At 48.0% G+C, this 27,894-nt stretch overlaps 2 protein-coding genes across 4 annotated transcripts in view; one reads left to right on the forward strand and one right to left on the reverse strand.

Annotated features, from left to right (window-relative positions):
- DHX32 (DEAH-box helicase 32 (putative)) overlaps nucleotides 1-26,122 on the reverse strand; it is a 65,595-nt gene extending 39,473 nt beyond the window's left edge. The window contains exons 1-3 of one of the 3 annotated variants that reach the window (XM_040437742.1): nucleotides 26,071-26,122; nucleotides 15,748-16,144; nucleotides 1,674-1,858 (exon numbers count right to left, since the gene is read on the reverse strand). In XM_040437742.1, coding sequence (XP_040293676.1) covers nucleotides 1,674-1,858; nucleotides 15,748-16,041 — 479 coding nt within the window. In that variant the 5' untranslated portion in view covers nucleotides 16,042-16,144; nucleotides 26,071-26,122. Of the gene's footprint in view, nucleotides 1-1,673; nucleotides 1,859-2,548; nucleotides 2,682-15,747; nucleotides 16,145-16,832; nucleotides 16,967-26,070 lie in introns of those variants that run through there. The other 2 variants (XM_040437741.1, XM_040437743.1) reach the window with 2 other exon arrangements.
- Nucleotides 25,987-27,894, forward strand: part of FANK1 (fibronectin type III and ankyrin repeat domains 1) — a 110,990-nt gene continuing 109,082 nt past the window's right edge. The window contains exon 1 of the mRNA XM_040437744.1: nucleotides 25,987-26,036. Coding sequence (XP_040293678.1) covers nucleotides 26,024-26,036 — 13 coding nt within the window. The 5' untranslated portion in view covers nucleotides 25,987-26,023. The remainder of the gene's footprint in view (nucleotides 26,037-27,894) is intronic.

A 27,894-nucleotide genomic window follows, 5' to 3' on the forward strand; every position in this document is an offset into this window, starting at 1 on the left:
TCTTCTATGTTTTAGAGTTTGACATACAGACAGGGGCGGACTGGGAACTAAAAGTGGGAAAAAAAAATGTTGCAGGGGGTCCAAATTGACTTAAGGCGGGTCTAAATAATTAGGCAGGGCCAACGATACCAAAGTACAGAGCAATATACTGCTCAGCTGAACCAAATACCACAGTGCAGCACTAAATACTGCCACCTGCGCCACAGTATTCAACGGCATCGGCTGCTGGCCAGGTGCGTAAGAGAATCAGATCATTATGTACCTGGCTGGCGGCCGTGAGGACGGCTTGGGTGGCCCCCACCGGGAAACTTCCCTTCCCTGTAGGGTCTATGGCCAATCCAACCCTGCGTACAGGGTAGCTGCTTCCAACAGGTGGCACTAGAGAGACAGTTTTGTTCTTTTAGGAGAGCTACTTTGCATACTATTTCCCATGGAGCATTGCCTGCAAGTCTCTATATTGGCTGTGCCTCTTCAATGAGAACCAGTAAACCCCTAGAGGATATTACGGGTACGGCCACACTGCGAAAGTCGTAGGCCGGATGTGTGTCGAGCGCGACTTCTATTAAATTTAATGGTTAAGTCGCGCATGACATGCAACACAAAATCCTGCATGTCTGGATTTTTTGTGACTGTCACATTGAGACACCATTGACAAGGATTGCAAGAAATGTCTTGCTACACACTGCCACGGCGTCGAACCCTTAAAGAGTAACTAAACCTTTATATGAGCTTTTAATATGTTCTCCCTAATAAATCTATTTCTAATGTACTTCATTATTAAATTTAGTATTTTTCTTATACTTTTACTTCCCTAAAGCGCACCATTGCCTGTGTGCTTAAAACTCCGTTCTCCGCTGACAGTATGGACTGTAAGTTTTAATCGATGGGGCCGCAGCAGCGCTGCGAGTACGGGCAGGAGCGCACATTGCTGCTCCTGCCCGCACTCTCTGGACATACTATGCCAGGATTAGCTGAGCGGAGCGACTCCTGCTCCTGCCCGCTTCGCTGAGCTAAAAGCCGACATGCCGTTCCCTTAGCTTAGCGGAGCAGGCAGAAGCAGGAGCCGCTCCGCTCAGCTAATTCTGGCATAGTACAGGGTACCCATGTGCTATGCCAAGAGTTAGTAATCCACCGGGGGCAGGAGCAGCAATGTGCGCTCCTGCCCGTACTTGCAGCGCTGCTACGGCCCCATTGATAAAATGTACAGTCCATACTCCGTACACCGCCTAGCTGTCAGGGGTGTATGGAGAACATGGTGCACTTTAGGGAAGTAAAAGTATAAAAAAAAAATTTACAAAATTTATTAATAAAGCATATTAGAAATAGATTTATTAGGGAGAACATATTAAAGGTTTATATAAAGGTTTAGTTACTCTTTAAAGAGGAGTTTTTCCAATCAGACAACTCCTTTAAAATGCCCGTATGAAAACCTAAATTTAGTTTTTTTTTTTTACAGAGTTGGCCGCTGCAACTGAGCCATACAGAGATATGACGTCTTGCTGTGAGCCTGCTGAGAGATCTGTACCCACATCCTGCACTATTTCATAGATACACGTTTCTCAGTTCTTTTGTCACCTGGCGCTGCGTCTCAGTGACGAAGGCTGAAGGGCATAGAGCTGCGCCACAGCCAGGGCAGGATATCTGAGGGGGTTAACGAGACCCTGGGGACAAACCTGAGAATGGTGTCACTGGTACAACAGTTCTCGAAAGGCACAACATAACCAACTTCATGTCCAATGTTGACGTCCAGCTCGTCCGCTACCCTCATGGCGAGCCAAACGGCGGTCTGTCTCTGCACCTGGGTACACACCACGCTGCCGTGCTGAGACAGGCAGAACTCTGCGCACCACTGAGGGATCTGCAAAGAGAAGAGACACGTAACAGGTGACTGGGCTATAGGCACTGGAGTACACACAGAAATCAGGGCAAAATTTAGGAGGGCCCAACTTTTATGGAAAGATCCTTAGAATGTTTTAATCCTTTATAGTTAATGCTCCCCCAAAAAGCCTTTCGTTTTTAATGCATCTCTATTTTTCTGACTTTATAAATAATATCATTTTAGCCTGTACGGAGCCACCACTAGGGGGAGCTAACTGCATACAAATGTATACAACTGGAATTAAGCTCAATGGGAGCTGTATGAATCTGGATACAGTGGACTCCCCCTAGGGGGAGGCTAAGGCAGCGTTAGGGCAAACAGAGGAGGCGTTAGAGTGCCCACCCTCACACCACATGTCCCATAGCAGCAGAGTTCAATGGGAGTGGTGTGCATCCCTCTACAGTGAGCTCCCTCTAGTCTAGTAGCACCGACAGTCAGGCAGTGCATATTGGGAACTTTTGCCACTCCTGTGACGGCGTTTCCCTCTGTGCCTATATGGTATGTAGGTCACAGACTATGTACAATGGGCTACTCGTCATCAGACACCTGAACTGGGAGCTGTTCACACTGTGCTAACGATATACGTTTTGGGGCAGAGTCATTAATGTTTTCACCCCAGTTTTATGGTATACATATTTGCGCTATGGCGCTGTGACTTTTTACACAAACTATTGTCCGGGGCGTTGCAGGATCCTCCCAGTGCCCCCTTTGCGCAGCGCTGGGATGCTGCATTATCAGACTCAGGACCAACATCCTAATAACAATACTGAGGGGGTACGGCCAAGTCACAAAGAGGGGCATGGTCTCTTATATAAAAGTCCATGCCAATGCCCCCTAAAAAAAATTGGTATTACACGTTGAACAACGCATTGCGCTCTGAAATTTGAAATTTTTCACCACTTTTCAAAAATGGCAAGCGAACGGAGCTTAGCGGAGGTGGGGTGGCCACCCGAGGTCCTACAAATTATATATCTACACTTGCTCTTAGCTGGCGGGTTTAAAGGGGTTATACGACCACTGAAATGCCCCCCTATAGTCCGGGCCCCTCACCACTTACATCGCTCCCCGGCACCCGCGTTGCTTCTGAAGCCCGCACGGGCGCCGCTGCATCTTCTTGCCGCGCGGAGGGGGGCAGACGGTGACTGGGACGAGCCTCCCTAGTGTCGCCCATGATGCTAGGGAGGCTCGTCCCCATCGCAGCCTGCCATTGGCTGCCCCCAACGCCGGATGTTTTCATCCCAGCGACAAGGAGATGCAGCGGCGGCCGTACGGGCTTCAGAAGCAATGCGGGTGCCAGGGAGCAAGGTAAGTACATTGTGTGTGAGGGGCCCGGGCATATGGGTGGGGGGGCATTTCAGAGGTCAGATAACCCCTTTATCTTTCTGGTGCGCAGACTATCCGTAATTGCACCGAATTTCTTAAGAGGCCTGTACTTCTCAATAATGATGCATTCACACGACCATATGTATTTTGCAGTCCGTGTTGTATCTGTTTTTTTTGCGGACCCATTGTAACAATGCCTATTCTTGTCTGCAAAACGGACAAGAATAGGACATTTTCTATCTTTTTTGTGGGACTACGGAACTGCATTTTTGCAGACCCATTGAAATGAATGGGTTTGTATTCGACCCGCAAGAAATGCGGATCAGAAATACGGTCGTGTGAATGGGGGCTAAATTTGGCTCATTTTAGACTCCAATGGACTTTTCACTAAGGCTGGTTTATGGACACTGTAATGGGGTCATCTCATCTGACACGCTGATTCAATGTCAGATAGGAGCAGGTCCCAGAGGCGAGACCTGCACCCATCTCCAGAATGCGGCCCACCCTGAAGCGAAGATATAGCAGCCACTCTGTTCACCGCTGGGAGAGTTTAAAAAAATAGCAGCGTGCCGGTTTGGCCATTTCCCATAGCGGTAAATGTAGAGGAGCCTGCGCTTGCTCAGCTATTTCCAGAACTCCCATAAGCAATGAATGGTGAGCATGTTGTGCATGCGCAGTGCGCTCTCTTTCACTGTTCTGGAGATAGGAGCGAGTCCCAGAGGTGGGACCTGCACCTATCAGACATTGATGACCAATCCTAGCGAAAGGCTGTCAATGTCTGCGATGAGCCAACCCCTTTTTTTAAGCATATCCAACGTCCTAATGGCCTTCTTATTCTTTTACTGTATGCAATAGCAGAGTAGTTGCCGCTATTCCGTAGAGAGATGAAAAAAATTAAATCAAGCATACTGCGCGGTGTATGTTTTTCTATTACAATGGGACCCTATAGGCGTTGCATAAGCCTATACAGTGCGATACGTTGCAGCCCTCCATTGGGGGTGTTAGTCAGTAGCTTTTCCCAATGTATAGGGAGGCCGACATCATATCCCAGGTTCTCTTTGTGTCCCCAGATTTTATTATATGCAGTCAAAAATGTAATAAAAATAAATAAATAAAGGAGGAAAAAAAAAAAATTGTATTGCATTTGCCTCAAACTAATTGATCCGCATCAAGGTTAAATGGCGCAGCGGCTTTCCTACACCAGTTACTCCATTCTCAGTGACTGGTCGGTGACAAGTGAACAGGGAAATAAGGGCCTATTAGCCGGCAGCTCGCAGCAGGTGGCCGGCCAGGAACGCATTACATGCTCCGAGAACAGACACGAGCTCAGGAAGAAAAATAATACCGACTCTCCCCGGGAGGGAGAACAAACATTCATAATGTGACGGGTCCGGAGTGAAGAGATAATGGGCCGTGGTGCCGGCCACTCAGCCACAAGGAGGCACGGAGAATATGGTTTTTATTATATTAGGCACTGCTCACATCACATTTGGAGCCCGGGTTTAGCAGATACACCGGGAAATCAGGGAGGGGCACACCTGAATGGCTAATCTGCCTGCGGTAGGATTTCGTACCCCCTGCAGTGCAATATAGCTCAGCCCGGTACTGGTGCTCACCCAGCTTTCCCAGAAACAGATATAACTAGGAAACAGCTGGAGAATTTCAGCAACTTGAAAGAAAAGATTGCACCAATTTTTTTTTACATATAAAAGGAAGATGCTATTTAATGGTATTAAATTTGCCTCGGACCGGGAGGAGCCGCCGCGGAGGATTAGGATAGTAGTGGCTCTGGCTGCAACAATTTATAACAGTGGCTAGCCTCTCGACATAGCTCCCTAGGGTCGGGGCAGTGACAGGAGGGAGCACAACCTCATGTGGCTCCAGCTTGAGGATAGTTGGGGTGCCCTTGACGTTGTAAGGTTTGGTGTGGGGTGCCTGGCAGGAGGTGTAGGGTGCAATGGCCAGCGGATGGTGTAGGAGTCCAGGTCAGAAGAGAAGAATACAAGGTCTCTCTTTACTGAAGTGCAAAATGGGAGTTGTAGTAGCACAGATTCGTCTGTACATAGTGCAAATCCTTTCCCCAGATAGTGAGGTAGGGAGAGGGGCAAAGCTGGGAGTTATGGCCTTGACTATCTTGCTAAAGTCTCTTTCAGTACAATCTATGGCAGGCAACAGTACCTTGGCAATAATGGCTGTAATGTCCTCTGACGGCATGTCAGGCCAGGCCGTGTTCAAATGTGAAGGGTGTCTTTACAACATTGTCCCCCACAGCAGTAAGGTCTAAATGGCGGTAGTAGCAGGTTACCTTACTGACTTCTATGCTTGGCCATGCAAATTCTCCTCTCTCTGTTGATGTTACAGTAAATCATACAGAGATCTGTTAGTCTCTAGAACTTGGAGCATGAACCAACAGCTTCCTCTCTAAACAAACTCCAGTCTAGATAGACTTAAGATTAGATGTGGAGCCAGACCACATCTGACCTCCTATGAGGACTGAGCCAGGATAGCTAACCCTGGCTGTACCATCCATACCATGCTATGCTGGGTACAATACATGGCATAGCATTACATAACACCAAACAAACCATTTGCAGATACCCCCTGCTCTGGGATCTGCAGCATATATGCAGTATTTTTCACCACCAGAATTGCGGGTGGAAACTGCACATAATTTTACATTAGCAGCAATGTGGATGAGATTTAATAGGGGTTTTCCAGGAATAAATCATCCACCACTTATCCTCTGATCGGCGGTGTTCCAACACCCAGGAGTGCCATCGATCACCTGTGTGAAGAGGCTGCGGTGCTCCCTTGAGTGCTGCCGCCTCCTCCTCACAGCGCCATACATTGTATAGAGGCGGTAATTGGCATTGCAGCTCAGAACCATTCACTTGAATGGGACCGAGATCCACGTAGGCCATGTGACCGACGAACGTTACGTCACGTGATCCATCTTGAGGATACAGTAGGTCCTCAATATCTACTACCGGAAAATCCCTTTAAACAAATCTCATGCACTTGCCGTGTATAAAATCCACACGTAATTTGCACGGAAATTGACATGTGGTGCATCAAATCTGCCATGTGGAAAAGCAACCCAGCACCCCCATTCCCCATCAAAAGTTTGCAGGTTCTAATTTCTGTTTCAATTCCTCACCAGTATCAAGATCTCCGTTTGCGGTCATGAAAAAAATAAAATAATGTATTTTTTTTTTGTTTATATCCAAAGACTAAAACCTGATACTTCTCTGAGCTGTGCTACATTGTATACAGGATCATGAACAGCACCACAACTGTCCACAGGTTGGTTGTGGTATTGCAGCTCAACCCCTTTCACTTCAATGGAACTTGAGCTGCAAAAGGAGACATCGTTTCCAACCCTGGACAGGAGAGGCGCTGTTTCTGGATGGTTTTTCTAACCCTGGACAGCCCTTTTAATTTGCAGAGAATTTTCTGCTCTGGATACAACTGTAATGAACTGTCTGCTATAACCAGGCAAGTAAGCAAGAAGGCTGCCATTCACTGACAGCAAACAAATCTTAACATTGGCGAGGAACTGATGCACAACGTATATTCGGAAGCTGCAGAAGTCTTCACGTCTGTCATGATCCCGGCACGCCCTTTTAATCCCAGCTCCTGTTTGTAGAAGCTTTGGTGTATGTCTAAGGCCATGTTCACATCACAATCGTGACCTCTGCTTGATGTATACACCGAGAAAAGCTCCCACTAGCCCCCATGAGATCCAATTAAATAAAAGTGGCAGTATTGTGGATTTTTGCACAGATTTTTAACCTAAAAATGGGTGACGATATACAGTACCACGCAAAGTGAATGCGGTTTTCAGTTTTCAAACCGCATCCACATGTAGCGGAAAAATCTGGCCGAAATTCCGGACACGCTGAGGATTTTCAAATGGACGTTTTATTACAGAAATATTGCAGATTTTCACCACGGATTTAACCCTTCAGTGGATTTTCTACCCTCACTCCCGTGACGTTTTACAAAGTGGATGAGAGTTACACAAAGGTCTGCATAAAAATCCAACCGGAATCCACACAGGGATCGAAACGCGGCAAGGATTTTAAATCCTGCAAAGTGTCAATGCATATCATCTTTTGCCACGGATTTCATCCTCTACATTGCAAATCCACAGCAGAATATACCTGTAAGGGGTCATTCACACGGAATATCTTTTGCTGGTGCGGATGCTCAGCCAAAAATCCGACAGGCGGTTCTGCAGAATCCACCCCCCCCCTCCCAATGGGGAGGTCATTTTACCATTCATGCGGTCACACAGCCTGTTGCCTAGAAAGGGCACGTCCTGTGGTCAGGATACACTACAGTCTCCTATTGAAAACAATAGGAGGCGAACTCCGCGTGGCGGCCCAGCAAATTTTTGGTGCAGTACCTGCGCCAATTTCTGCCAGCCGAACACCCAGGTGAACGACCTCCAACTCAGATGTGCAGTCATGATATGAATTTTGGTGCTGCTTTTCACAACTCATGTCTCAGCGCTACCCCCCCCCAATTCCTCTATAAGAGTGACCCCCACAAGTGTGCCTGTCCACGGTGCCCCCATACAGCCAGCCCCGCATACAGAACAGCTACATTGCTGCGGGTATAAGAGGGGAGCCATTTAGCGGTACCCAAGGTGCACTGTGCTTTGCTGCCTGGAGCCTACGTCTGCCAGTGTTTGCTTATACAAATACAGTACAAATACTCCGCCGAGCCGGATGAAACTCAAACACAACACACGGGCGGACCCATCACACATACAAAGCATAGGACTGCTTGGAGTAATGAGATCCAAGAGCACCCATGATGAATGGTTACCCACAGGGCTCCAGAATGAAAACACCACTGGCCCCTAAATTAAATTAAAATAAATAAAAATTAAAAAACAAATGAACATTTAAAGAAAGAATCAAAAACAGGATTATTGTTATCCAAGAGACCGATGGCTGTAGACATAGACTTCTCAATGACAGAAGACTCCCAATCAGAATCCGTATTTTTGCCCATTCCGATCCAAAGAAACCCAGTTGGACTATTACCCCTGTCCTCAGCGGTGGCTGTGATTGGCTGCAGCAGTCATGTCCCATATCCCGGCATGTCTCCGCTAATGTTTGTAAAACAGCGGAAAGAGAATCGGACCAGTTGGGGCGGAAAAACAGCACCAGAGAATGGGGGAGTATAAAACATATTATTTTTAAAAACCATGTTAGGTCTTGTCGAATATTTTTTAATTATCTTAGACAACCCCTTTAATGACCTGTCGGATTTATGGTTGTTTGACTCCTGACACCCACCAGTCAGCTGACTGTAGGAGCCTCAACGCTCCAACTCCCGAAACACCAGGAGTTAGAGCGCTGACTTAAAGGGGACTACTGACACCTCTATGATCAGGTGACAAAGGGGTTGTCGGGAGTCAATCGTCCACCTATCCACAAGATAAGTGATAGATGCATAATTGCTGGGGGTCGGACCAATGGAACCCCCACGATCATTCGGTCCCTGTGCGAATGGAGCGGAATTGAGCAAGTGTGACCACCATTCATCACTATAGAACTGCTGGAGATAGCCGAGCGCTGTAATGATGGTCCCATAGACCGCAAAAGGGATGCGCGCCACCTTTCCATTCACTTGGAGAGCCCTGTTCTCTGGATCGATGTGGGTACCAGTGATTCTGCCCCAAGAAATTATACATTTGCCACCTAACCTGTGCTCATGGGTCAGCCCTTTTAAGTTAAAAGGGGTTTTCCAAGATTTTGATATTGATGACCTTTCCTCTTCGATCAGCCGTTTGAGGGGGCTGCGGCGCTCCAGTGTTCACAGCTGTGCATGGTATTGCAGAACAGGCCCATTCACTTGAATGGTACCAAGCTGCATTTAGGCTATGTGAATGATCAACGTGACGTCACTGCCCTAGGAAGAGGTTGGAGCTCTACAGGCTCTTCAAACAGCTGATCGGCGGGGTCCAACTCCCGGCACTCCTGTCTATTGGCTGTTTGAAGGGGCTTCGGCGCTCCGATGACCTATGCTGATGAATCACTATCAGAATCGCGGACAACCTCTTTAAGGGGGTATTCCCGCGTGGACATTTATGTCACATCCTCAGGTTATGCCATAAATGTCCAATAGGTGCACATTCTAGAAATCGGATCTGCACCTATCTTGAGGAAAGGGTCCTCAGACCCCAGTCTTGCAGGTGCCACAAATGGAGATGTGGCCCCACATGTGCAGTTCTCTCCATTCACTTCTATGGGAGTTCAGAAAATAGCTAAGCTAGCCTGGGACCAGCACCTATCTGCTATTTATTATTATTATTATAGCAGCGCCATTCCTTCCATGGTGCTGTACATATGAACAAGATGAGTTACAGAAGGAGAGAGGGTCCTTACAATCTACAAGGGATGGTGAGAGTAGGTGGGAGTAAAGCTGGTCATGGCGGTATAGAGGCAGCAGGGTTACTGTAGGTTGTAGTCTTGTCTGAAGAGGTGGATCTTCAGGTTTCTTTTGAAGGTTTCCACTGTAGGTGAGAGTCTGATATGTTGGGGTAGAGAGTTTCAGGTTACTGGAGACGCACTGGAGGAATCTTGGAGGAGATTGTGGGAAGAGGTGATAAGAGGAAAGTAGAGAAGGAGGTCTTGTGAGGTTACGTGTGGGAAGGCAGCGGGAGATCAGGTCACAGAAGTATGGAGGGGACAGGCTGTGGACGGTCTTGTATGTCATAGTGTTTTGTACTGGATTCTCTGGGACACGGGACTGGAAGAGAGAAGAGACAGGGGAGTAACGGGGGGAGAGGTGGATGTCTGGCAGCAGGATTGAGGATAGATTGGAGGAGTGTGAGGGTGCTAGATGGGAGGATGTTACAGTAGTCTAGGCGGGAGGTGATGAGGGCACGGCAAGCAGTTTTGCAGACTCCTGATTGAGGAATGTGCAGATCCGAGAGATATTTTTGAGTTGGAGGCGGCAGGAGGTAGAAAGGGCTTGGATATGAGGTTTAAAGGACAGAGCAGAATCAAAGGTTATCCCAATACAGCGGACCTAGTTGACCGGGGAGAGTGTGCAGCCATTGACTGCGATAAATAGATCTCATCGATTGTACGTTTTTGCGAGCAGGGCCCTCATTCCTCTTGCTTTAATTGCTAACCTGTTTGCTGCTATGTTATTTATGACTCTGTCTGTACATGAACCCCCGATTGTAAAGCGGTGCAGAACATGTAGGCGCAATGACAATTATTATTTATTACAGATGGGTCTGTTGGGGGGCTGAGCGTTAAGATTTAGGACCTATCTTGTGGATATACCATAAACGGTGAGATCTCTAACAACCATCTTCTGCTGCACGGAGCAGGACGGATGTCAGCGGGCTGTGCAGACGCTGGCAGCTACATAAACTTAGGCAAGTGTAAATTCTGCAATGTAATCCCCAGGAAAGGGAAAATGACAATATGATTGCAGCCGCCGCTGTGAAGACTGCCTCTTGTAGTGATGGGAGATGTCACCTCACGCTGGGAAGGTAAGACAGGCAGCCGAGCCGCGCGCTCCCATAAATCCTCATCATCTTGCGCTGTGTGCAGACGGACAGGGACAGACAGAAAGAATTTTTTGGCACATATGTACAAGGATTTTATAGCTTTATGATGTCAGATTTGAGGAAAAAAAGATCCCCTAATGCAAATGAATGGGTTTCTTCATACCTCATAGAGCGGAGAAAAACTGCGGAATAAAAAAAATAAATATAACGATGTGGACTTTAAAAATGGACAGCACGTTCGTGATTGCCTACGATGCTGTACAGAAATGCTACCAATTAGCTCCACTTGGTCATAATGGGACCAGGCCACAAGTGGAGGTTTCACCTTGGATTTCCGCCACCGATGCCTTGAAAAATCCATGAATGGCAAATCCAATAGATAGGACCATAACCTAACCCTGTACTGTGCGGAAACCACACTGCTTGACTTCTCTACCCCAGTCCTTCTATCCATCTGTCTACCTATCCACAGACATCCGGCCAATACTTCGATGAGCATCTCAAATCCCAACTGGAGAAAGGGCCAGCGACTTTCTCTAATCCTTAGAACGCCTCACAAGGATGAATGCTAAGCTGCCATTGCTGAGGCCTAGGGAGGTCTCCTGTGCTCTAGCTTCTATTATGGCTGCTACCCAAGTTAGGGTCCTTTTAAACGGGGTGAAGCGGGGCCATAACAAGGGTCTGTGTAAAAGGTCCTTTGGAACCAGAGCTCTGGACTAGATGACCCTACAGAAGAGGGTAGCATGGAGTTAATATACCTTATTACTGAAAGCAGGGGTTGTAGTTAGTTGGGGCAACTGGTCAGCGCATGTGCCCTGTGTGTAGGGTGCCTGGGGTAGGGAAGGGGCACCAACAAGACACTGCCTCGGGCAGAGCATTCGGATACAGAGCTAGGATGCAAACCGAACCTTGGCTCAGGTGAACCGTGTGAGGACCGTCTACAACTGACCCACTAGTGCCGGCCAGGTCATTTAGGAGGACGGATTTCGGGCCTCATTCACACGTGCACTATTTTTTCAGCATTTTGAAACAACTGGGGGGAAAAAAAAGAATAATAAAATGTTTCAAGTTCTACAATTTGTCAGGGATGGGCAATCTTACAGTGCAGGATGTTTAGGTCACACAGGATTGATAGGGCATCAATATAAAAGGAAACCCCCTTTAAGGGCTCATTAAGACGACCACGCCGTATTTTGCAGTCCGCAAATTGCGGATCCGCAAAACACGGATGCCGCTCGTGTGCGTTCCGCAAGGCCTGTTATAGAAATGCCTATTCTTGTCCGCAAAGCCGACAAGAATAGGACATGTTCGATCTTTTTTTGTGGGGCCACGGAACGGAGCAACGGAAGCTGACAGCGCCCCGTTAAAATGAATGGGTCCACACCCCCTGTTCTGCAAAATTGCAGAACGGATGCGGACCCATTCATACGGTCGTGTGAATATGCCCTAAGGGGGTTGACTTCCAACATACACTGCAAATGTATAGGTAACACATGTATGATCGCTGGGGGTTTGACCACTGGGATCCCCACCCCAGCGATCGTGAGAACAGGGGTCTTCAGGAGATAGCCGGGCGATGTACAAGCCAGTCCAATAAACCGTGAATGGAGTGGTGGGCCCACATGTGCACTACTGCGCTATTCACTCAGGGTCCCCCATTTTCATGATCAAGAGGGGTCCCAGCGTTTATACAATTAGCACCTATCCTGGGGATGAGTGAGAAAAGGTTGTTCATGAGATAACCCATGAGTGTTGTTAACTGAGTGTTGTTGTGTCAACCAAGGCAGCTCCGCCCCTGAAACGCGCTGTGTTCACCTGACACGGCTCTGGGATATGTTGAAATCACAGGGCAGAGTTCAATGGAACCAAATGCAGCGACACAAATAAGCTCCTGCCGTTTATTACCATTGCTAAATAAATATATGGCAAAAACTCCGACTCCTAATGCGTGGGCCGAGATAAAGAGACATAATTGCAGCTATTCCTAGTGACCTGGACAAAGTTTTCCTGCCCTGCCGGAGTAATTCAGGGCTGACTGCTCTGCACTTAGACCCATATTTCCCCTTGCAGAATTATCTGTGCGGTGGCGTCATGCCGCACACTGGTTTCTGTGTAATATACAATCATGAACCATAAAATCATATCACCAGGGAAACAGTCATAAACCAGGTTCCTGGATGACAGCTCTGCAATCGTTTCCAGGTAAAGGATCACCTGCCCTACAAAAACAGAACTTTAAAGGCCGAGTTCACACGAACGTGTGTGACCCGTGCCGCAATGCACGATCGCCGGCCATAGGTCAGCAGCATTGGATCGCGGACCCATTCACTTTAATGGGTCCGCGATCCGCCTGTTCCGCAAAAAGATAGAACATGTCCTATCTTTTTGCGGAACGGAAGTACGGGACGCAACCACACGGAAGCACTCCGTAGTGCTTCCGAGGGGTCCCGTTCCGTGCGGCCGTTCCGCAATTCCGGATTTGCGGACCCATTGAAGTAAATGGGTCCGCATCCGTGATGCGGAATGCACACGAAACTGTGGCCGTGTATTGCGGCCCGCAATTTGCGGGCCGCGATACGGCCACGGATCACACACGTTCGTGTGAACTAGGCCTAAGGCTGGTTTCACACAATGTGAAATGCGAGAGCTCCCGTCCTGACCTACCTAGCACTGATAGGATCGCATAGCATTAGGGCTCTCGCGGGAATCACGCTCTGTGTGAGAGAGAGATCTTGCAGTCTGGACTACAGAAGCGCACGGCATTATCGTGACTGATGATGCTGTGTGCCTCTGTGTGACCTTTCTGTAACGGAATCATACCGACATAAAGCTGTCAGTATGATTCCGTTACAGAAAGGTCAGGCAGAGGCACACAGTATTATCAATCATAATAATGCCCTGCGCTTCTGTAGTCCAGACCTCAAGATCTCTCTCTCTCACCCGAAGCGCGTGATTCCCGCAAGGGACACACTCGTGTGAAAGAGAACCTTATAAATCGATTTATGATGCTATGTAGCCCTTAGAGTTCTGGAATGTATTTAATAACACTGACAGCATTATGTCAGTGTTATGCAATACATTCCAGAACTCTAAGGGTTACATAGCATGATAAGTCAATGCTATGCGACCCAGTCAGTGCTACGGAGGTCAGGACGGGAGCTCTCGCAGACACACGCTGCGAGTTCAACGCATTGAATTTGCTGGTCTGAAACCAGCCTTAAGTGGCCAAACACTCTAGGCCTTCTTCTAGTCGACAGCTGTTATGCCCGACCACCCCTCATACACATGCATGCTCGGCTTTCCATCCGCAGCATGTCGGTTCATGCTGTGGAATATGTATCACAGATTTCACCCTTTGCAATGCAAATCAGATCCGCAAGCGGATTTTGACACAGATCTGATGCAGATTTTTCCTTCACAAGTTATGTCTCATGAGGACACGCCATTAAAGGGGGTTTTCCCCCATCTCATCATTTGTGGCATATCGCTAGGATATGCCACAAATGCCAGATAGGTAGAGTTCCACCTCTGGTGCATGCTCCTAACTCCAGAATGGGGCCCTCGAAGTGAAGGACAGCACGCCACACATGCGCAGCGTCCTCTACATTCACTGCGATAAGACTTCTGAAAAAAGCCAAGAGAGCGTGCCCGGCCATGTTCGGAAGTCCATTAGCAGTGAATGGAGAGCAATCCGTGCAAGAGTGGCCACCTCTCCATTCTCCGCTATGAGACTGCCAGCACTCTGCTATATTCAGAATTCCCGTAGCGGTGAGTGGAGGGTGGCAGTGCTTGCTCCGCTGTTCTCCCTTCACATCATGTGGGACCTGCACCTATCTGACATTTGTACCATATCCTAGCAATATACCACAGATGTTGAGATCTTTTCCCAGTGCATGTGTACAAAGTTACAAAAACTCCATTCACTTTCATGGAATGCATGGACTTGAGGGTAGGTTCAGATGGAGGATTTTGTCGGTGACGATATCCTCCGTGTATCAAGCGGCAGAAACCGCTGCGCTGCAGTTTCTGCTGTGGGTTTTCATTTGGACCCGCTCTAGGTTTAGCTCTACTGAACGGAGCCAAATCACGAGCAGGGTCCTGCTGCGGCTCTGTGAAGGGTGGGAAAGAATGGACCTGTACATCCTTGGTGCGGGATTGAAAACCATGTGGCAAAAAACCTGCATGAACTGCAGCGTGAAAACAGCGGGAGGTCGGTTTTAGCGCAGATTCGGCCCAGCTTTGGGCACTGAATCTGTGCTGGAACCGGCTCCATCTAAACATACTCTTAGATGCAGAAGGCCTCATCAAATCCTGGATATGAGAACGGGGCTGTACATATGATGGCAAGATCAGACTGCTCACTATTTGGTCTAACCCAAAGACTCTCCTGTAACGAGCTGTACTCTTCTGCGATCGTAACATGACTAGTCGTGGCCAGGAAGAGAGAGGCAGCAACAATAAAGCCCCCAAGGCACATGGGGTCATATATCATATAGTGACAGTGCTGAAGGGCCATACTATGGCACAGGGGCGGACTGGCCATAGACCTTACAGGAAAATTTTCCCAGGGGGCGCCTGGGCCCTCCCCATGTCCAGTGAAAGTTTTTGGGGATGTATTTTGTGCTGGACTGTGGCTCTGTTGGGGTGGTATATTATGGTATTGCTGGCCCTGCCTTCCATCAATTTGACCCGACTACAAAATGGGCCACTTTTAGTATTTTTTCCAGGGCCATTTTAAGTTCCCAGTCCGCCCCTGCTATGGCAGTTCGCCTCCTTAGAAGTCACTCTCAACTATTCTGAAGCAATAGGTGCAGACCGTTCTCAATAGAGACAAATTCTAAGTATTAAATAAGGTTCCTTTAGCTATGCGTAAATGGTACCACAAGGCCACCGCTAGGTCTACATCCACAAGTCATCACATTGTAATGCAAAATACATACACAGAAACCATAAAATTGTCATTAATCAGATCTCAGAAGCAACAGGTGCCAAACCAACCACTTACTTGAGAACTCTTCCCGCTCTTCGCCCGTCCGGACACCACCACAATTTGGTTGTGCAGCAAACTCTCCAAGAAGACATATTTAGCTTTCCAAATAGGAAGGTTCTCCCTTTGCTTGAGGAGCTGAAAAAAACGTGACGAGTACGGCAAACCATCAAAAGGATTTATCTCCAAGTCATCAAGCAACCCTTCGTCAACGTCGCTCGAGCCCGACTCATCCAGGAAACAACCTTTCTCAGGAGACACCTTTAGCAAATCGTTGGCTACTTCAGGAGTACCTGGCCGAAGAGCCATCATCGGAGGAAGTCAGGGATCCTTCCCATGAATCCAGAGACTCTGATCCAAAACTTTGCACCATCTGATTCCTGTAGACTTTCACTGGGAATTAGATACCTCCGAGCTGTCGAAATGAGTTTTGGAAGAGGTTAGACTTGTAGAAGAAACTCATATCTGCAGTAGAGAAGACAAGGAAGCCTCTAACAGAACTTCCCTTGTGTTCTCATTGTATGCTTGCCTAACTGCTCCTGTGTAGAGAATGATTAAGCAAAGACTGGCCTGGCCAACCCTCTCTTACACGTGTCTGGATCCTGAATGACTGTGTGAATACAAAGCAGTGGAGTGATTGTGGAGAGATGGTCATGTGGTGACCTAATCCCAAAACAATGGGACCTCAACTATGGGAAGTAAAAAAGGAGCTGACGGAGCATTGGAGCTTTCCTGGTCACCATATGTATCTGCCGCATGGAGGGTAAAAAAATAACTAAAAATAATTATTATTATAATAAAACAAATTACATATTATTTGTCAAAGCGGCTACAGAAACAAAGGCTGACATGACAGCTTGGGGAATACCAGAGTGTAACCTACATAGAAGGCTTTGTTATCTGAGACAGAAGGCTGACCTATATACACACACACACACGATGAGAGTGTGCGAGACAAATGAGGGAGGCGGACAAAGCTAAATGGATGGATAAAGCATAAAAACAGCAACACAATAACAAAACACAATAGTTAAACAGTGCATTCATTCTGATTGTATAATAGAGATGTCGGAGAAGTTCACCAGGTAGCCTCGTGTAATTACTTTTTGAAGATTCTGCTGACGATTTCATCAAGAACGCCCATAATCCAGGCAATTATAGGATGATTGGGGGATAAGAGAAGAAACACGTGGAGGAGTAGAAGAGCTGGAAAAGAACTTTCCCTACCAGAGGATTCAGTCACATGGGGAGTGCACGCTGCGGGGTGGCAAAGGATGAGGGCTCGTCCACATTTCTGTGTCCATTTAACTTCGGTGAAATAAATAAATAAATAAAGCATCCTTGTATTATCCGTGAAGGATCCGTGTGTCCGTTTTTACCGTCCGCGTGTAATCTGTAATTCACAGGCGCTGCTGATCTGAAAATTAATTTTCAAATCATCTCCTTTCAGTCATCAGTGAAAAACAGTGATTTTCACAGACCCATAGACTTCAATGGGCGTGCTTGGTCTGCATCACGGACCAAAGTAGTGCATGTCTCCGTGACAGCCCAAGTCATTGAAAAACGGAAATATGGACAAATTGTAGCCATGCGCTGCATTAAAAAAATAAAAGGTCAGCGGGAATTAATAAACCGTATGGATTGTTAAATCCAGCATATCAATTCATGCTGCAGATATCAATGCGAAATTCAGGGCAAATCCACACCAAAAGTCGTGTCAAAGTCTGCAGGAAAGTCCTATTTGGACACGGATGCATCGCAGATCTGTGGTGAGAGCCATAGCAGATTTTCTGCCTCAACGCTCCGACGATGACCCAGCATGCATGTGTTTGGGTCAGGAGGAACAGCTGTTGGCCTAATGCGTGTTTGACAGACAGCTCTCTGAAGTGGAGTCAGATTTACAGCACAACTAGTGTGACAACACGTGTGCGGTTAGAGACTGGCTGCTGGGCTTAAAGGGCATCTGTCAGCAGATTTGTCCCTATGACACTGGCTGACCTGTTACATGTGCGCTTGGCAGCTGAAGGCATCTGTGTTGGTCCCATGTTCATATGTGCCCGCACTGCTGAGAAATATGATGTTTTAATATATGCAAATGAGCCTCTAGGAGCAACGGGGGTGTTACCATTACACGTAGAGTCTCTGCTCTCTCTGCAACTGCTGTGCCCATCTGCACTTTCATTAACAGGACCAGGCAGTGTAAATGTCATAGTGCCTTGCCCTGTCTATCAAAGTGCAGAGGGTGCGGCAGTTGCAGAGAGAGCAGAGCCTCTAGGTGTAACGGCAACGCCCCCGTTGCTCCTAGAAGCTAATTTGCATATATTAAAGCAATGCGGGCACATATGAACATGGGACCAACACAGATGCCTTCAGCTGCCAAGTGCAGATGTAACAGGTCAGCCAGTGTCATAGGTACAAAACTGCTGACAGATGCCCTTTAAAGGGGTATTCTGGTAGGTAAAAGCTATCCCTTATCCACATGATAAGAGATAGCTAGCAGATCGGTGGGGGTCCTACCGAGCAGCTGGGGGTCTGCAGAGGGTATGGGGCCCCCGTCCTCATGATCGGTGGGGGTCCCAGTGGTAGGACCCCCAACAATCTGATAGTTATCCCCTATCCCGTGGATAGGGGATAACTTTTATCTACCGGAATACCCCTTTAATGTGCCCAAACACATTAGGCTAATGTTGGCCAACCATTGAATGTGTACAGGATTGTCCCAACTCTCCCCCGATGGCTCATAAAGAAGAAAGAAGGATTGAGAATGTTGGATATCAAAATAGGACTTAGTCCTCCCCTTCACTTGGAGAACACATGCATGCTTGATCAAGCCTAGCATGCATGTGTATGGGCGAGTCGAGAGGAACAGCTGTCAGTTATCTCAGGTGTAAGATCAGCTTTACATCTTGAGATGGAATATTATCGCTGCTGCATAGAAAACAAGGCGGGGGAACAGGGGACCGTGAGAAATGATTAGACGGCTGTAGTGACAGTGTTCTAGTCCCATACACAGACCGCAGAGCACCGTGCAGCTCACATCTCAGGGGCTGACCTCACCGCTTTATCTAATCCAGCTCAGAGGCAATTTAGCTTATGCCGAGTGAAAGGTCAATTTAAAGGGATGGGCAGGGAGCAGACTCTGCAGAGTTCCTGGCAGATGTCAATGTCTGGGCTGCTTTGTTCCATATAAAAATTTGAGGGAGATTCCATCAAAGACTAAAGCTCAAGGGCAATCATCGAATTCACCGCCAGCTGTCTTCTGATGCAATGCCGGCCCAGTGACCGGCAAGTAACTGCCCTGAAAGCTCCCGGTCTTCTCCACCGGGGACATTTACATGGGACTTTTTGCCACGATTTCTATATACACTGCAAATCTGCTACATTGTGTGTATATTATATATTTTTTTTTTTTTTACAAAAATGTCTGAGTTTGGGCTCAAACATACGACTATAAATATCTTCCTTTTTTTTCCAAGGCTAAAAAAAAAAAAACGTACCCACTGATTGCTTGGGAACTTGCATATGTGCATATATATTATTTTTTTTGCAGAACCATATGCTCCATCCCCAAATCTTAGCGCAGGTCCTAAGGGTACGGCCACACTGGTCACATGATGTGTGTTTTGCGGCCAGGATCGCAGAGTAGCAGTGAACCCATAGAACAGCCTGTCGGATCCATCCTGCCGCTAGTTCACGTGTGCCCCCGGACTACCGCTCCGTCCCCATTGACTATAATGGGGGCGGGTGCGGAGTTCCGGCGGCAGCGCACGGCGAGAGGCTGCCGGAATAAAAGTACTGAATGTCGTACTTTTAGTCCGGCTGCCTCTCGCCGCGCTGCAGCCGGAACTCCGCCCCATTATAGTCAATGGGGACGGAGCAGCAGTCCGGGGGCACACGTGAACTAGCGGCAGGATGGATCTGACAGGCTGTTCACCTGCTGGACTCCCCTGCCGCTAATGTGAAAGTACCCTAATTCTTGTCCATATTTGCAGTTGAAAATAGGCCTGTCTATTGATGGGGGTGAGAAGACTTTGGAATGTACAGAGAATATGCAAAATGTCAGGTCCCATCTCGTGGGAATGGAGAAGTGACCATGCACGTGAATCTCTCTCTATTCAGTTCTATGGGAAATCCAAAAATTAGCTGGGCACACTTACTTGGCTATTTTTGGAATTCTGATAGAAATGAATGGAGATAGCCGCGCATATGCAGCCACCTTTATTTCTCATCCGTCTCATTGGGGGACACAGGCCTTGACCATGGGTATATATATAAGGACCGGGGCCCGGTCCTTAACGCCGGTACTCTTCCACAATAGCCAAACAAATCCATCTGGAAATGGAAGTCTTTGACCCCTCTGGAATCACAAACAGGGAATCCGTCCGCCTGAAAGTAAAGTTTGTGACAGGATTTGAACTCACAGGTTCTGCATCACAGCCCAGAACCTTAACCACTACACTATATAGCTGCACGCACCAGATCCAGAGTATGGAGCGACTGTTCTCGAGGATGAGACACGTCCGGACAAAATGAAGGAAGAATAATCTCCTCATTTAGATGGAATGTCGACACCACCTTCGGCAAGAAGGGACTGCACAGGGCGAAGGACCACCTTATCCTGATGGAGGATCAGGAAGGGCGACCGGCATGACAGAGCCGCGAGTTCCGACACTAAGCTAAAACGGAGCTGTTTGCGGTGCAGCCTCTTCCCAGGGCAGCAACATCACGTTCATCGGTCATATGGCCCTAGATATGCAGCTCAGACCCAGTGAAGTGAACGGGGCTGAGCTGTAATACCAAGCACAGCCACTATACAAAGGATGGCGCTGTGCTTGTATACTGTGAGGAGGCTGCAGAGCTCATCAAACATCTGATCGGCAGGGGTGTCAGGTGTCAGACCCCCACCAATGCGATACCGATGAACTATCCAGTATTAAACACTTGGAAAACATTGGAGTTCCTTTCTAAAAATTTAAATTTTTAATCATCATATATTTTTAAGGCCTCATGCACACGACCGTTGGGTTCCGTTCCGCAAAATGGGGTTCCGTTGTTCCGTTATCCGTGTGTCTTCCTTTTTTTTTGGAGGGCCACCAAACATGAAGGAAAGTAAAAAAAAAATCTAAGTCAAGTTTGCTTTGCAAATGATAGGAAAAAAACGGACGCGGACGACAATCTTGTGTGCCTCCGCGTTTTGACTTGAATGGGTCCGCGAACCGTTATCCGCGAAAAAAATAGGACAGGTCATATTTTTTTGACAGACTGAAACCACGGATCACGGACGACAAACGGTGCTTTAGCCGAGTTTTCAACGGACCCATTGAAAGTCAAAGGGTCCGCAGAAAATCACGGAAAACGGAACAACGGACACGGATGCACACAACGGTCGTGTGCATGAGGCCTAAGTCTAAATTTTCTTCAGTAAAGCCTCTTTCACACGACTGTTTTTTTTTCCCGTTTACGGGCCGTTTTTTTTTTGCGTTCCTTATACGGTTCGTATACGGAACCATTCATTTCAATGGTGCCGCAAAAAAAACGGAATGTACTCCGTATGCATTCCGTTTTTCTGTTTTTCTGTTCCGTTGAAAGATAGAACATGTCCTATTATTGCCCGAAAATCACGTTCCGTGGCTCCATTTAAGGCCTCCTGCACACGACCGTTGTGTGCACCCGTGGCCGTTGTGCCGTTTTCCGTTTTTTTTCGCGGACCCATTGACTTTCAATGGGTCCGTGGAAAAAACGGAAAATGCACCGTTTTGCAGCCGCATCCGTGATCCGTGTTTCATGGCCGTGAAAAAAATATGACCTGTCCTATTTTTTTCACGGCCAACGGTTCACGGACCCATTCAAGTCAATGGGTCCGTGAAAGAACACGGATGCACACAAGATTGGCATCCGTGTCCGTGATCCGTGGCCGTAGGTTAGTTTTTATACAGACGGATCCGAAGATCCGTCTGCATAAAGCTTTTTCAAAGCTGAGTTTTCACTTCGTGAAAACTCAGAACCGACAGTATATTCTAACACAGAAGCGTTCCCATGGTGATGGGGACGCTTCTAGTTAGAATACACTACAAACTGTGTACAAGACTGCCCCCTGCTGCCTGGCAGCACCCGATCTCTTACAGGGGGCCGTGATCAGCACAATTAACCCCTTCAGGTGCGGCACCTGAAAGGGTTAATTGTACTATCATATCCCCCTGTAAGAGATCAGGGCTGCCAGCAGCAGGGGGCAGACCCCCCCCCCTCCCCAGTTTGAATATCATTGATGGCCAGTGCGGCCCCCCCCCCCCTCTATTGTAATTATTCGTTGGTGGCACAGTGTGCGCCCCCCCCTCCCTCCCTCTATTGTAATAATTCGTTGGTGGCCCCCATCGGCCCCCCCTCCCTCTATAGCATTAACAACATTGGTGGCCAGTGTGCGGCCCCCCCTCTCCCCCCCCCCCCCCCATCATCATTGGTGGCAGCGGAGTTCCGATCGGAGTCCCAGTTTAATCGCTGGGGCTCCGATCGGTAACCATGGCAACCAGGACGCTACTACAGTCCTGGTTGCCATGGTTACATAGCAATAGTACAATAGTAGAAGATTCATACTTACCGGCTGCTGCGATGTTCGTGTCCGGCCGGGAGCTCCACCTACTGGTAAGTGACAGCCTCAGGTCTGTGCGGCGCATTGCTAAATGAACTGTCACTTACCAGTAGGAGGAGCTCCCGGCCGGACACGAACATCGCAGATCCCAGGTAAGTATGAATCTTTTACTATTGTACTATTGCTAGTAACCCGCTGCCACCAATGATCGGGGGGGGGGGGGGGGGGAAGGAGATGGGAGGCCGCACACTGGCCACCAATGTTGTTAATGCTATAGAGGGAGGGGGGGGGGGCCGATGGGGGGCGCACACTGTGCCACCAACGATTTATTACAATAGAGGGGGGGGGGGCGGGGGGGCGCACACTGTGCCACCAACGATTTATTACAATAGAGGGAGGAAGGGGGGGGGGGGGGGGGGGGCGCACACTGTGCCACCAACGATTTATTACAATCGAGGGAGGAAGGGGGGGGCGGGGGGGCGCACACTGTGCCACCAACGATTTATTACAATCGAGGGAGGAAGGGGGGGGGGGGGCGGGGGGGGCGCACACTGTGCCACCAACGATTTATTACAATAGGGGGGGGGGGGCGGGGGGGCGCACACTGTGCCACCAACGATTTATTACAATAGAGGGAGGAAGGGGGGGGGCGGGGGGGCGCACACTGTGCCACCAACGATTTATTACAATAGAGGGAGGAAGGGGGGGGGGGGGGCGCACACTGTGCCACCAACGATTTATTACAATAGAGGGAGGAAGGGGGGGGGGGGGGAGGGGCCGCACAGGCCACCAATGATATTCAAACTGGGAAGGGGGGGGTCTGCCCCCTGCTGCCTGGCAGCCCTGATCTCTTACAGGGGGATATGATAGCACAATTAACCCCTTCAGGTGCGGCACCTGAAGGGTTAATTGTGCTGATCACAGCCCCCTGTAAGAGATCGGATGCTGCTAGGCAGCAGGGGGCAGTCATGTACACAGTTTGTAGTATATTCTAACTAGAAGCGTCCCCATCACCATGGGAACGCCTCTGTGTTAGAATATACTGTCGGAAATGAGGTTTCACGATCTAACTCATATCCGACAGTATATTCTAACATAGAGGCGTTCCCATGGTGATGGGGACGCTTCAAGTTAAAATATACTATCGGATTGGAGAAAACTCCGATCCGATGGTATAAAAGGGACTCCAGACTTTACATTGAAAGTCAATAGGGACGGATCCGTTTGAAATGGCACCATATTGTGTCAACGTCAAACGGATCCGTCCCCATTGACTTGCATTGTAATTCAGGACGGATCCGTTTGGCTCCGCACGGCCAGGCGGACACCAAAACGACTTTTTTTTCATGTCCGTGGATCCTCCAAAAATCAAGGATGACCCACGGACGAAAAAACGGTCACGGATCACGGAAAAACGGGACCCGTTTTTGCGGACCGCAAAAAAATACGTTCGTGTGCAGGAGGCCTAAATCAATGGGTCCGGAAAAAAAACACATACTGAAATGCACCCGTATGTCTTCCGTATCTGTTCCGTTTTTGCGGATCCATGTATTACAAATTTTATGCCCAGCCCAATTTTTTCTATGTAATTACTGTATACTATACATGCCATACGGAAAAACGGAACGGAAAAGGAAACACAACGGAAACAAAAAACGGAACAACGCATCTGTTTAAAACAGACCGCAAAACACTGAAAAAGCCATACGGTCGTGTGCAGGAGGCCTAAGGGTACATTCACACAACAGTGTGTAATCCTTTCCGTTTTGCGGTCCGCAAATAACCGAACCGTGTGTCCGCATTTTGCAGACAAATGACTTCTGTTTGTGTTCCGTATGTCTTCCGTTTTTTTACGGTCTGCAAAAAACAGAAGGAAAAAAAAGAGAGAGAGAGAAAAAAAAAAATTACAGGAACTGCAATTTGCGGATCCATTGACTTGAATGGGGCTGCGGACCGAGCTGTGCGGATAATAGTAGTACAAGCTTTATATTTTTGTGGACTAGAATACATACTGAACGCTGTCCGCACATTTTATTCACCCATAGAAATGAATGGATCCGCATCTATTCCGCAAGATGCGGATAAAATTATAGGGTGGTGTGAATGTAAATCTTCCAGTGTCTGCTCTGCGGTCACTTGGCAGGCAGTGATGCTGCTATGATCGAGGGCATGCGCTGCCGCTCGCCTTCATCAGCGCTGGCGCCAGCTTTTAGGCTTCTACATATTTTAAGTGGTCTCATTAACGCTAGAATCATCGCTGCCCTCCTAAAACCTCCAGCGCGCTTCCCAATATCCCAGACGCCGATCATGTCAATGGGCCGGGATTTATTAAAGCCTGTCATTTCCTATTAACGCTTCACCAATTTAAATTGGATTTTAAAGGTAGAAAGATGGAAGATTGAGGGTTTTAAACTGAGCTGCAACATTCATTTTGGGGAGGTGGAGGAGGGACTATGAGCGCCCCATGATCACTCCGGGGGCAGGAGGATCATTATTGATTATTCCTAGGACACTTTTGCAAAACTGTGCATTTTTTTGCTGCAGCTTTGAATTATTATTTTTTTTTGATGATGATATGCATTTTGTGACTACTCCCCGAGACCAGAGCTCTACAGTGTTAGGGCCCTTGCACATGACTGTATGCCCTCCGATATATACGGTCCGTGAGCGGGCCATGCACGTATGGGGCCGAACATGACGGGTGCAGGAAAACCCTGCAGTAACAAGCGCCCTTCCTGCACCCCACAAGTATATAAGGCCGGGTTCACACAGCTTTTCAGGCTTTTTCTGCAAATATGTTTTTGGCGCCTATTTTTATTTTATTTTTGCTTGGAAAAAAAATAAAAATAAAAAGGTCAGCTCCGGACGTTGGACGAAAGTCTATAGGAAATGTGAAACACAAGCTTTTTTTGCCTACTCATTATTTTTCCACTTGGGTGCATTTTTTTAAAAAAAAAATTCAAATACAGCACAGGTGCAAGGGCTTTAGAAAAGAGTTTAAAAAAATTTTTTTTTTTAAAAAGCATGCAGTATATATATATATTTTTTACAGGTAAGGAAACGCCAGAGCAAATCCGTGTGTGTAGGGACCCTCATAATATCTAAAATTACCATCGCAGATTTGTGTCTTTTTACATTACAATCTGAAATAAAGGACAGACGGATCGGGGGGGGATCCAACCACTGAGACCCCAAATGGTCACTCAGGCAGGGGCGATGGCTTAGAGATGGTGGAGGGGGGCAACATGACGTTCCAGGCCCCTAATGTAGAATTTGCATGGTGTAAAGTCATTTCCAGTCCTGGAAACCATTTGGACCCCCGACCCCTGCAGCCCCCTGTGTTTGGACTGGTGCAGGTGTCAATAGTGCGACCCTATGACATTACACACACATGGCATTAACAGTTGTCATGGGGGAAGGGAAGGGATTCCCTTTCATTGGCACCGGTCTGTCCTGTAACCACAGAGCCATAACCGCACGTAGACCGGGTATATAAACGTGAGGGGCGGCTAGTGACGTCATACAAGAGTGTATTTTCTATATCAGCCTGCCACGTTTACAAAGCCATAATCACAACACAAACCGCAGCCAGAGACTTTTTAGGCCCCCCGGGCTTCCGTACTCCGAGGCAGGCTCCCGGCCGTTACTATGACAACCGAACTACGCTTTACCACACCAACTCTAAAAGACCGGGGGAGTGAGAGGAGCATGGAGCCGGCAGGTAACGGACACGCTGGTGTATAGCTATACGTTACCTGTGTCTGCTGAGCCGGGGGAGGAGTGTCAGCTCCTGGGACTGCCCGGAACTCTCAGGCAGGGACTTGTATGAAGTGGTGATGATTTACTGCCTGGAGTAGAACCACAACTCCCAGCATGCTCCGCGCTGCAGGTGTCAGTGCATGCCGGGAGATGTAGTTTCCCACCAGGTGTGTGCACACTCTGGAGACACGTTGTTGAAAGGTGCACTTAAAGGGGTTGTCTCTCACTTCAGCAGATGACATTTATCATGTAGAGAAAGTTAATACCAGGCACTTACTAATGTATTGTGATTGTCCATATTGCCTCCTTTGCTGGCTGGATTCATTTCTCCATCACATTATACACTGCTCGTTTCCATGGTTATGACCACTCTGCAATCCAGCAGCGGTGGCCGTGCGTGCACTCTACAGGAAAAGACGCTCGACTCTCTGGTGGCCAGAAGCACACATAGGCTGACGCTTTTTTTCCCCCTATAGTGTGCAAACACGACCAAGGGTGCTGGATTACAGGGTGGTCTGGGGGGGGGGGGGGGGTGGTGTTCTAGGTCTGCCCCTAGGTGATCCCCTTATCTTGGATAGGGATAACTATTAGATCGGTGGGGGTCCTACTGCAGCGTACTCAAGTTGTGTTTAGAAATGTTCCTGGGTGTTGTAGTGCAATAGACACTAACCTGAGACGGCTGACTCTCTGCAAGGGCAGGTGATGGTAAGAAATGTTCGTGACGCCAGTGCCAAGTAAACGGTGGCACGCCGTTTGCGGATAGCAGGAATAAATGAGGAACCACGTGATGTTAAAACAGAACTCCAACTTTAGTAGTTATAAATATAGAGACATTCACGGAAGCGCAGTTCCTTGGCATACAGTCGATTTTTCAATACGGTTGATGCAGGCAATACAGATTGAGCAAGGTGACTACAGAGTGTTAAACACACAGGACTTACAGTACAGGAGCTTGCACTCTATCTCTGACTGATCCTGGAACATAGCAAATCTTCTCCAAGGCCCAATAACCTAGCTCTGGCTTATATCCTTGGTTTTCTCTTTATAAAGTACCTCCTCTGTTATCTTGAGTACCTCTTGCTTTTCTTGACTTTGCCTCTGTCTCTCTCTCTCTTTCCCCAGACTCTAGAAGCTTCTGAACAGTGGTCTTCCTGCTTCTGCATATATATATATTCAGGAGGGGAACCTTCTCCTTGGATTTGGAACCCGGTTACAGGGACTGCAATACCCTCTCCTGGTCCGCAGGCTTCAGGCCTGGACTTGTCTCTGACATAGTCTAAGCTCCAGCTTCAGACTACAGGCTGCAGCTTTAGACAGACACTTAGACTAGACTCACTTTTGCTTCCCTGACTGGGCCTTATATAAACTAGGGCTCCCTAGCTCCCTCTAGTGACTAGAAGCTGGAATGACACCCCTAGCAGGCCTGTACATGCAAGTGTCATAGTAACAGGGAAATACATAACATTACATTACATGACATTTTATAAAACTGACATATACCAACTTCCCCTACTGAGGAGGGACGACAGCACACCAAGTGACCCTTTTGTAGTGACGGGTATTACAGTTCCCGTACACTACATACCCCACTGCTTTAAGCTGAGTACGACCTCGTACTCCATCATGGGTCGCCCAACTGGAATCTCTACCTGAAATAGAAAAAGAGACATGCAGGCATACATATATGTAATTCATCTGCATTTACATTTACATCAGGTCCAATTGGCAAAGGTGAAGGATAGTGACAAGGGGCGTCGTTCTCTTCTCTCAGGATAATGAATGGAACTGGGGCGCTGACCTGGCACAGCGTAACATTATAA

This window comes from Bufo bufo, chromosome 6 (genome assembly GCF_905171765.1).
Source record: "Bufo bufo chromosome 6, aBufBuf1.1, whole genome shotgun sequence".
Lineage (NCBI taxonomy): Eukaryota > Metazoa > Chordata > Amphibia > Anura > Bufonidae > Bufo > Bufo bufo.